The sequence below is a fragment of the Carcharodon carcharias genome, chromosome 28 (genome assembly GCF_017639515.1).
Source record: "Carcharodon carcharias isolate sCarCar2 chromosome 28, sCarCar2.pri, whole genome shotgun sequence".
NCBI classification, from domain to species: domain Eukaryota; kingdom Metazoa; phylum Chordata; class Chondrichthyes; order Lamniformes; family Lamnidae; genus Carcharodon; species Carcharodon carcharias.
This window is the reverse complement of record NC_054494.1, coordinates 15,726,960-15,737,536: the sequence shown is the minus strand read 5'-3', so window position 1 is coordinate 15,737,536 and position 10,577 is coordinate 15,726,960. Positions and strand designations below refer to the sequence as shown.

The following is a 10,577-nucleotide window of genomic DNA, read 5'->3' as shown; positions in this document are numbered from 1 at the left end:
ATTCCTCACTCTGAGCACCATATCTAAACGCACACAGTTTTTTAAAAATTCATTCATGGCATGTGGGCTCCACTCCCTAGGCCAGCATTTATTGCCCATCCCCAGAGCAGTTTTGATGCAACTGAGTGGCTTGCTGGCCCATGTCAGAGGGCAGTTAAGAGTCAACCACATTGCTGTGGATCTGGAGTCACATGTAGGCCAGACCAGGTAAGGATGGCAGATTTCCTTCCCTAAAGGACATTAGTGAACCAGATGAGTTTTTACAACAATCGGCAATGGTTTCATGGTCATCATTAGACTTTTAATTCCAGATCTTTTTTATTGATTGAATTCAAATTCCACCATCTGCTGTGGTGGGATTTGAAGCCAGGTCCCCAGAACATTACCCTGGATCTCTGGATCACTTGTCCAGTGACAATACCACTCCATCAACTCCAGAGAAAAGTTGCCAAGCATTGAAGAAAAATTACTTGAATAATTTCTGGTTGTTCTAAAATTATTAGTAATGAACAATTTCTGAAGCATATACAAGGTTAGGTATTGAATGCACATGTCTTTTTTTCAAAGATTGCCTGAGATAAATTAATCAATTGTATGGTCAAGCACCCCACCAATAATGTGATGAGTGCTGGTAAACAGTCACTTGCTTTTCCAGAACTGCTTCGTCCAATTCTGGGTCAAGGGGAGTTGGAGTGTATCCTGACAAGTGTGGTACACCCAGAATGGAATGCCAGTCCATCACTGCATGCATGCACACATACTGTAGCCAATTCACCTAACCAGCCTTTGGATGGTGAGAGGCAACCAGAGCACCTGATGGAAACCCATGCAGACATGGGGCGATTGTGCAAACTCCACACAGTCAGATACCTGAGGTCAGGATTGAACCTGAGTTCCTGGAGCTGTGAGGCAGCAGCGCTAACCACTGTGCCGCCCCACCACTGGCAAGAAACCTCAAATTGCATAAAACCCCAGAGCTTTGATTGTCTTCTCATTGACTCTAACTCAAGGCTCTTATTCTAGTTAATGCAATAGTTTGCCTTGTGTTTGGGCTTTGTATCACTGTGTACTACAACATCACATTCATAAAGGTAAAATACTCAAGAAGCTCGACACCATCCAGAACATAGCAGCCCACTTTATCATCCACCATCTTAAACATCCACTCTCTCCACCACTGACATACAGTGGCAGCAGTGTGTACCATCTACAAGATGCACTGCAGCCACTTGCGAAGGCTCCTTTGATAGCACCTTCCATGACCTCTACCACCTAGAAGAATGGGTCATCAGGCCCTTGGGAACACCACCACCTGCAAGTTCCTCTCCAAGCCACACACTTCCTGACTTGGAACTATATTGTCATTCCTTCACTGTCGCTGGATCATAAGAACATATGAATTAGGAGTAGGAGTAGGCCACTCGGCCCCTCAAGCCTGCTCTGCCCTTCAATAAGATGATGGCTGATCTGATTTTAACCTCATATTCCTGCCTATCCCCAATAACCTTTCACCTCCTTGCTTATCAAGAATCTATCTACTTCTGCCTTAAAGATATTCAAGGGCTCTGCCTCAACCACCTTTTGAGGAAGAGAATTCCAAAGTCTCACAACCCTCTGACACAAAACTTTTTTCTTCATCTCTGTCCTAAATGGGCAATTTTGAAACAGTGACCCCGAATTCTAGATTCTCCCACAAGAGGAAATATCCTTTCCACATTTACCCTATCAAGTCCCCTCAGGATCTTATATGTTTCAATTAAGTCGCCTCTTACTCTTCTGAACTCCAGTGGATACAAGCCCAGCCTGTCCGACCTTTCCTCATTAGATCACCCACACATTCCAGGTATTAGTCTACCAAACATTCTCTGAACTGCTTCTATTGAACTCACATCTTTCCTTAAATAAGGAGACCAATACTGTGCACGGTACTTCAGATGTGGTCTCTCCAATGACCTGTATAACTGACACGTAACCTTCCTATTCTCGTATCCTAATCCCCTCGTAATAAACGATAACATTCTATTAGCTTTACTAATTACTTGCTGCACCTGCACACTAACATTTTATGATTCATGCACTAGGACACCCAGATCCCTCTGCGTCTCAGAACTCTGCAATCTCGCACCATTTAGATAATATGCCTCTTTTTTATTCGTCCTGCCAAAATGGACCTCACATTTTCCTATGTTATTCTCCATTTGCTAGATCTTCACCCACTCACTAACCTATCTATATCCTTTTGTAGCCTCCTTATGTCCTCTTCACAACTTACTTTCCTACTACCTTTATGTCATCAGCAAATTTAGAAACCATACCATCGGTCCCTTCATCCAAATCATTTATATAAATTGTAGAGGTGAGGCCCCAGAACTGATCCCTGTGACACACCACTCGTCACATCCTACCAACCATGAAAATGAGCTATTTATGTCTACTCTCTGTTCCCTGTTAGTCAGCCAGTCTTTTATCCATGCCAATATGTTATCCCCTGCACCATGAGCTATTATTTTCCACAATAACCTTTCATGAGGCGTCTTATCAAATGCCTTTGGAAAATCGAAGTACAGCACATCCCCTGGTTCCCCTTTATCCACAGCACTTGTTACTTCTTCAAAGAACTCCAATAAATTGGTTAAACATGATTTTCCTTTCATAAAGCCACATTGACTCTGCCTGATTACATTGAATTTATCTAAGTGCCCTGTTATACCATCTTTAATAATAGCTTCCAACATCTTGCCTATGACAGATGTTAAGCTAAGGATCAAAATCCTGGAACTCCCTTCCTAACAGCTCCATGGGTGTACCTGCACTAGATGGACTGCAGCATTTCAAGGTGACTCCATAGCCTTCTCAAGGGCAATTAGGGGTGGGCAACACATTTTACCCTAGCCAGTGATGCTCACATCCCCTGATGGAAGAATAAAATATAACTCTATAATGATGAACTTGTTATTTCTGCATTTGAATAACCTGGCTTGTAGAGGTGACATTGATTTGTAATGGATCCCCACCTTCCCTTTGGTCAATGTGACGCTGGCAGAAGGTCATCTAACAACAGGCCTTCAATTGATCAGAAAGCAAGTATTTCCATTATTCACAAAGGCAGCAGTGGCTATAACCCTACACAGCTAACCATTGCAGTTAGCCTTTGGTAGAAATAGATCTTGTTGTGAAATTTGAAATTGGTGCACAGCAAACATACTCTGTAATCCTTCAACAATGACTACGTTTTGGGGCACCTTGTCCTTGGGTTGAACACACAAGTGCTTTATTTGGCTTTGCAGAGCTGGGTCAGAATACTCTTGGCAGCTGCCAGTAAATGGTATGTCATTATTTTATATAATAAAATGATGTTATCACCACATTAAGTGCAAAAAAGTGCATGCTGAGGGGAAAAACGGCTTTCAATATGTGGCTTGGAAACCATCAATGTTGTGTATAATTAACCTGTGAAAGGAAACGCGACTGAAATTTGAGTCTTCAAACTGCATTAAAAAAAAGGCCTCCAACAATGTGCAGTGGTTAACTGGCAGGAGTCCTTCTTCCCAGTTAATATCATTCTGCAATTAAATCATGCTTTGTGTATTTGGACCTTTTCTTCCCTAATTAGCTGTTACAATCAATGAGGATTGTTGGCCTTCAGTTCTGAGGGAAATGAAAGTTTTCACTGGCTACAGACTCCGCTCACCAGAATGCAAATCTCAAATCCCAAGCTCCAACTGAGACTGGAATGATAATTGACGTACGGTAAAAGATTTTCCTCACACAGATCCTATGGCATGTTAACACAGGCACCACAAGTTTCATTTTGACGACCAGTGCAGCCATAAGTTTTGGACTGTAAGTGAGTGTGCGTTGGTGGAGTGGGCAAGCCGGGAGCAGAAGTAAAGAAACGCCACAGTGCGAATAGCAAATGCCCTCCACCCGAATAAGTCCAGGACGGAAAGGCTCATGGGCGGCTTTCCCACCCAGATGTTAACTGAGGCCCTTAATGCACGCAAGATCTTATTCCTCTGGTATTCAACGAGTGCTGGTTGGGAGGGTTGCCATGAGTGGAGCCCGAAAAGGAAACCCAACAGCTCTCAAGTGGGTTCTCTCGTTCCAAGGCACTCAGTGCCTGCTTGAGGAACCCAGCACTGGGAAGGGGGAGGCTGCTGAGAGGCACCCCCTTCCCTTTCTTCCAACACCCACCTCGCCAACAACCCCCCCCGCCCCCACCCCCCCAACCCTCAGCAGCACTGCCCCCATCCCGCCCTCACTCACTTGTGGCCTGGGTCCTTTGTCAATTCCAGGAGTCTTGGCTGCATTACTGGCAGCAGCCACTGCAAACTTATAGATCAATTTGAAACTTTGTTTTGCAAGCTTAAATATTCGTGTCTATGATACGCATAACAGTAAAATTCAAACTTTTGTATGAAAGTTCAAACCAAAACAGGTTCACACTTTTTTGTGGCAAGGGGTGCACTAAGTGTCAGAAAAAAATAGGGAATAGCTGCCGGCCTCTGTTTGGTTGGCAGCCCTTGGGGGACAGGACTTCTACTCCTGGGGTCCTAAATCCCAGGGAAAGCCCAGAGTTGGTCAGTTAAGTGCCTGATCGGCACTTAATTCCAGGTGCCTTCCCCAAAGGAGATGACATGGGGTTCCACCAATGGGCTAGACCCACCTGACAGTTCGGCGCTATTAGAGAGAAAGGAATAGAAGGATATGCTGACAGGGTGAGATGAGGTAAGGTGGGAAGAGATTAGAGTGGGACATACGCATTAGCATAGACTTATTGGGCTGACTGGACTTTTTCTGTGTTGCAAAATTCTATGCCAACTTATAGATCAATTTGCAACTTTGTTTTGCAAGCTTAAATATTCATGTCCATGATACGCATAACAGTAAAATTCAAACTTTTGTATGAAAGTTCAAATCTAAACAGGTTCACACTTTTTTGTGGCAAGGGATGTATTAAGTGTCAGAAAAAAAAGACAGAAAGAAATAATTTTTACAGTACTACACTGTACGATTTTTACGATATTTGCTAACAGATAACTTTTTTCAGAATTTGGGAACAGAAGGGGCATCACTCATGTGAAACTTGGAGAAGAGATGGAGTTCAGCTTTCGAATCAAATGTGTAGTGAGGATTGTAGTTAACAGATGAGTTATGCACATCCAATATTTCTAGCCACTAACCCTGGAAATTATATCAAACAACTGAGATCCGGCCCTTCACTCAATTAACTTCTTATTTTTTATATTTGGGATGAGGATGAAGATCCATAATACAAGAACCCACTGGAACTGAGCAGAGAGGGGACCTAATTGTTAAAGTGCCATGCTGTTCCATGATACAAGGAAGGCTTATTATCAACCCTTAACTCACCAAGGCATCCAAACACACAGCTCTCCAGGCATCCAACACTTGACAGAACTGGAGTGTATAATTGAGGCTGATACTTCGCTGCTATACCGAGGGAGCCCTGTGTTGTCAGAAGTGCTGTCTTTCTGAAGAGCCATTAAGTGACCTTTCCTTCATCATAAAGTCAGAAGTGGAGATGTTTGCTGATGATTGCACCACCCCATGACTCCACAGAAAATGAAGCCTGCATGCAGCAAGACCTCGACAGCATTCAGGTTTGGGCTGACAAGTAGAAAGCAACATTTGGGCCACACAAGTGTCAGGCAATGACCATTCCAATAGGACAGAATTTAACCATTGTTAACATCTGATGGCATTACCATCATTGAAATCCCACTATCAGCATCTTGAAGGTTACTATTGACCAGAACCTGAACTGGACCAGTCACAGAAATACTGTGGCTACAGGAGTAGGTCAGAGGCTGGGAATTCTCTGGTGAGAAACTCACCTGCTGATTCCCCAAAGCCTGTCCACCATCTCCAAAGTACAAGTCAGGAGTGTGATGGAATACTCCCCACTTGCCTGGATAAGTGCAGCTCCAACAACACTCAAGAAGCTTGACACCATCCAGAACAAAGCAGACTGTTTGATTGGCACCACATCCAACACCTTAAACGTCCACTTCATCCACCACCAAGGTGCACATAGCTGCCACTGTGCCATCTACAGATGCACTGCAGCAACTCACCAAGGCTCTTTTGACAGCACCTTCCAAACCTGCAACCCTTATTATCTAGAAGGACAAGGGCAGCAGATACATGGGAACACCACCACCTGGACGTGCCACTCCAGGCCACAGACCATCCTGACCTGGAAATATATCGCTGTTCCTTCACTGTCGCAGAGTTAAAATCCTGGACCTCCCTCCCACCAAAGATGCAACATTCAGATGTGAACCATCACTTGGACCTCTCTGTGCTTGTGCTGAACACCTCGCCTTGCCAGAGGTGTTCTTGAAATCTCTCCGTACATTGAATCCATATGGTTGCCCGCTGTGTTCACGACAGAGCCCACCTAAGTTGGTGTGGGAGCTTGGATATAATATTGTGCACCATCTCTGGACCTCTTTGACTAGTATCTGGAGGTCCTGGCCACTGAGGTGGGACGCTGCCCCTCCCGCTCCATTCCCGCCTCCCTTTCTATGAGACAACCTGGCGTGAGAAAGGTAAAAAAAGGTATGTTAGCTTCCAGCTTCCAATGGCCTCGCACACATATGTCTGCTTACATACACGAACCACGTTCTCTATCTCATCAATGCCTCATGTCGGATGGTGGATGAGGAGGCGGTGGGGTGGACAATGGGTTTGGACGAATGCAGGGTAGCCTGGCTTTGGTTCCTGTCTCTCCCAGATGCCATGCTGTGCTCCCGATCACAAACTACCCTGCTGGCCTGCTCTCGAAGTCACACTGTTGTGCCAGCATACACCTGTGAGGGTCCCGGTCAAGGGTCAATTGAACGGGCAGGATGGAAAGAGGGTAGGCGGAAGGGGAAAGGATCGTGGCAAATATGTGTGTGTTAGTCATCTCCTGAGGTTAGCTGAGTCAATAGAGTATATTGTGAGCAGCCAATGGTGCCCATCTCCATGGCAGTGTCTTGTAAGCTTTTCTAGCCTTGACGTGGTAGAGTGTGCTCCTTCATTACAATGTGAATAGGCAGCAGCAATGACTGTTTATTTAACCTATGGAAAGCCCACGATGGGCCATCTCTTCCAGTGTCAGCAACCAGTTAGACAACCATTACATCTTGTCCTCAACTGACTGTTGATTGAGGCCTCCTCCAAGTGACAGCAGCACCTCCATCCACTGCCTCACTGCAGAAACTCCCTAGTGGCCTTTCAACCCTGACCGAATTGCGTAACGCACGCCGGGCCCACCTCCACCACTTCCCGGAGGGTTTGCCAACCCTCCAGGATTGGCCCAGAGTCTCCAGGGGTTGAAGATCAACCTTCAGGACAGTGTTGTGTGCAATCCTGGAGAAAAGTCATAGGGACATTAAAAAATATTGTTTTTCTTTGTTATTTTCTTGGAACATTTCACTTGACAAGACAAGGGAGGGGGAGGGAGACACAGTCTGGCTGATAGTCGAGCATCATCCAATTGAGTAATGAGTCTTTTTGCTTTCCAATTGGCGTCACAAGGATGGATGTGTTGGCCGACTAATGACTGTAGTGGGGGAGTGGGGGGGGGTGGCAAGTCATGTGATGAAACCTCCAGGAACACATTTAATCACAGCTGGCAACCCTACTTATGGGGTTGGCAGGCTCAACTCCAGTTAGCCCTCCCTGGAGACAAAAATCTGAACGTTTCTCCTGAGTCAGGAATTTTGGGAGTGAACATTCAGCGCTGTGTGGTGTCTTCCAGTGGGAAGCTTCTTCCCCTACAACGCCAGATAACAGGGAATTCTGGTGGGCATTGGTGATTGGAACTCACTGTTAGATTTATACAAATGAAGTCATTCATAACCCCTCTTGCAATTAATTTTTAAAATGAGTGATCCCTTTTAATAAACTGACCCTTGTCATCTGCTTTGTTCTCTTCTTAAAAATGCTGTAATGTATTTAATATCAAGTCTGCACTTAATCATACTGTTCGATCTGTTTAATTGTTATCCCTTTTGTCAATACATTTCTCCTTGTCTGTTTATCCTCACTGTTAAAACTCCCCCCTTTCTGAAGCAAATACTGTATCACATTATAGCTGCGAATTGGGTTGTTTCCTGGGGAGTTTGAAAGTGTTACACCAATTTGCAGTGCAGTTTTCTGCCTTTTGTTCCTCTAAGAGGCCAAGAGATGAGAAAGACAGATAGATAGACAGACATACAGCCAACCAAGTAGAATGAGGCAGAGACAATGATGCATAGACAGACCTGTATAATCACACAACCCTACAGATTCCCCAACACACTCACACGTACATACATCCAGTCACTGGCATATAATCACAAAAGACATTCAGACAAGGCAAACACACATACCCACTCACACACACACACACACACAGAACTGCCGCCCTTTTGCAGAGTCAGTGACCTCTCCGGACCACCTCTCGTTCAATTACAAAGTTTTGCAAGTTCCGGCGAGTTTCGCAAGTCTCTTTTTTTAAAAAAAAAATAATTATTTTCTCTGCAGGTTCCACACACTCTGGCCCTTTCCTGCCCCGCCTGTCTGGATTTTTCCCTAGTCCGACCCCTATAGCCAGGCGGCGGTGTGTAAACCCCGACCCGCTTCCCAATTCAATTCCTTGAAACTGACCGGGATCTTACAGTGAAACTTTGCAGAAGATGGGGAGACCGGATGTCTCAGGGAGGTGGCTGCTGATGTTCGCGATGTCCATACTGCGAGCTGCTGAAGGTGAGACTGGAACCAGAGTGCAAACCGCCAATCAGGTTTTATTGAGGTCTCTCTCTCTCTCTCTGGTCTTTGCAAATTGTAAACTCTATCCCCTCTTAGCATTGCCCCAGGAAGCGGCCTGACCTTCAGAGCTGGTTTGTGTCTGGATAGGGAAGAGATAGGATTGGAAGGAGTGTAGGGTGATCCAGCCGCTGGTTTAACTAATTCCCCAGTTTAGATACACTGAGGAAAAGTTTAGGATTGGGAAAACACAAACAGATAGCACAAATGTAATTTCTTCTATAGGTTTGATTGGTCACATTTCTTCTGTATGATCCTCGAGTAAATTAAATTAAATATGCAGATATATGAAATACTTATATGTGTGTGTGTATACACAAGTGCTTGCAATCTGTTGATGCAAGTCACATATATAATTAAATTATGTGCATATTTCGGATTATATCAATGACTACATTTCATCATTTCCTAATTGGCTGTAAGGAATGTTTCGGGGTCCTAAGGTTGTGAAAAATGTTATTTTTAAGGGCAAGTCTCTTTTCCTTTTCACAGGAAAGTAGAGTGATACAGCACAGGAGGCCATTTGGCTCATCAATTCTGAACTGGCAATTTCCAACAGCAGTGTAGTTAGTCCCGAACCACTCCACTCTTTCCCTGAACCCCTGTAGTTTTTCTCCTTCAAGTATTTATCCAAGTCCCTTTTGAAATATTAACTTTGTGGTAATCTGAGGTGCAATACACCTAAAGAGAGTGTGAGCAGATTGACCACGTGACTGTATGACCCAATATCTCTGTAGCGTGGGCTATCATGTTGTTAGTTTAGAGTAGGGTCTGGTTGGAGAAACACGTGTCATGTTGGTGCTCTGTTGTCTGTGTAAATAAATAGCATGTGCTTCACCTCATATTGGTCTCTGCGCCTGCGGTTTATTGTTATCAACTCACCTGCTGACTGATAAGCGTGCGACCGGTTCGAATACAAAGTGATCCCACAGTAGGACATAAACCTTATATCCACCAACCCAGTGAATTGCGAATCCTAATCACTGTGTGAGAAAAGGTTTTCCTCATGTTGCTCTTGGTCCTTTTACATTCACCTGTGTCCTCTCGTTATTGTCCCTTCAGCCAATGGAAATACTTTCTCTCTATTTGCTTGATCTTTACTCTATGATTTTCAAAACCCAGAATAATCTCAGCTTCTTTAGTCTTTCCACATAACTGTAATCCCTCGGACCATTCCAGTAAATCTCTTCTATCCCCTCACCCAAAGCATTCACATCGTTTCCTAAAGCATGCTGCCTTGCTAGGGCTGCCCTAGTGTTTTACCTATGTTTTAGCATAGCTTCCTGATTTTTGTACTCTTATGGCCTGGGTTGGGAGCACAGGGCTGGGACATTTCCCAGCTCCACAAACCCGACCTGCTCTGGAAGTCGGGGTTTTCATTTGGGGGTTCTTTAGGAGTTGGACCCGCTGTCCCAGGAATGAGTGCGGAGGCTGCCAGGTGCGGAGGCTGCCAGGTGCAGAGGCTGTCTGGGCAGATAGCCTGCCTCTGTGCTCTAGCCTGCATGCAAGATTTTGCAAAAAAGCATAGCCCTCACAGCTCCCGCCCCCTCACCCTCCCGTACATGCCCCATCCATGTTAGCGCATGCCACCTCATGCCCTCTACCCACCCCATGACCCCACATACCAACCTATGCTCCTCTATCCATCGCATGACCCTTTATACCCCTATGCCAACTTAGAGCCAAGTCATGCTATCCCACGGCCCCCACCCATCATGCTTTGCCATCACGCCTACCATGCTAACTCACCCAGGATA

At 45.0% G+C, this 10,577-nt stretch overlaps 1 protein-coding gene across 2 annotated transcripts in view; it reads left to right on the top strand.

Annotated features, from left to right (window-relative positions):
* The first annotated feature begins 8,187 nt into the window (after positions 1 to 8,187).
* Positions 8,188 to 10,577, top strand: part of LOC121270737 (microsomal triglyceride transfer protein large subunit-like) — a 95,581-nt gene continuing 93,191 nt past the window's right edge. The window contains exon 1 of one of the 2 annotated variants that reach the window (XM_041176116.1): positions 8,188 to 8,760. In XM_041176116.1, coding sequence (XP_041032050.1) covers positions 8,691 to 8,760 — 70 coding nt within the window. In that variant the 5' untranslated portion in view covers positions 8,188 to 8,690. The other variant, XM_041176117.1, reaches the window with a different exon arrangement.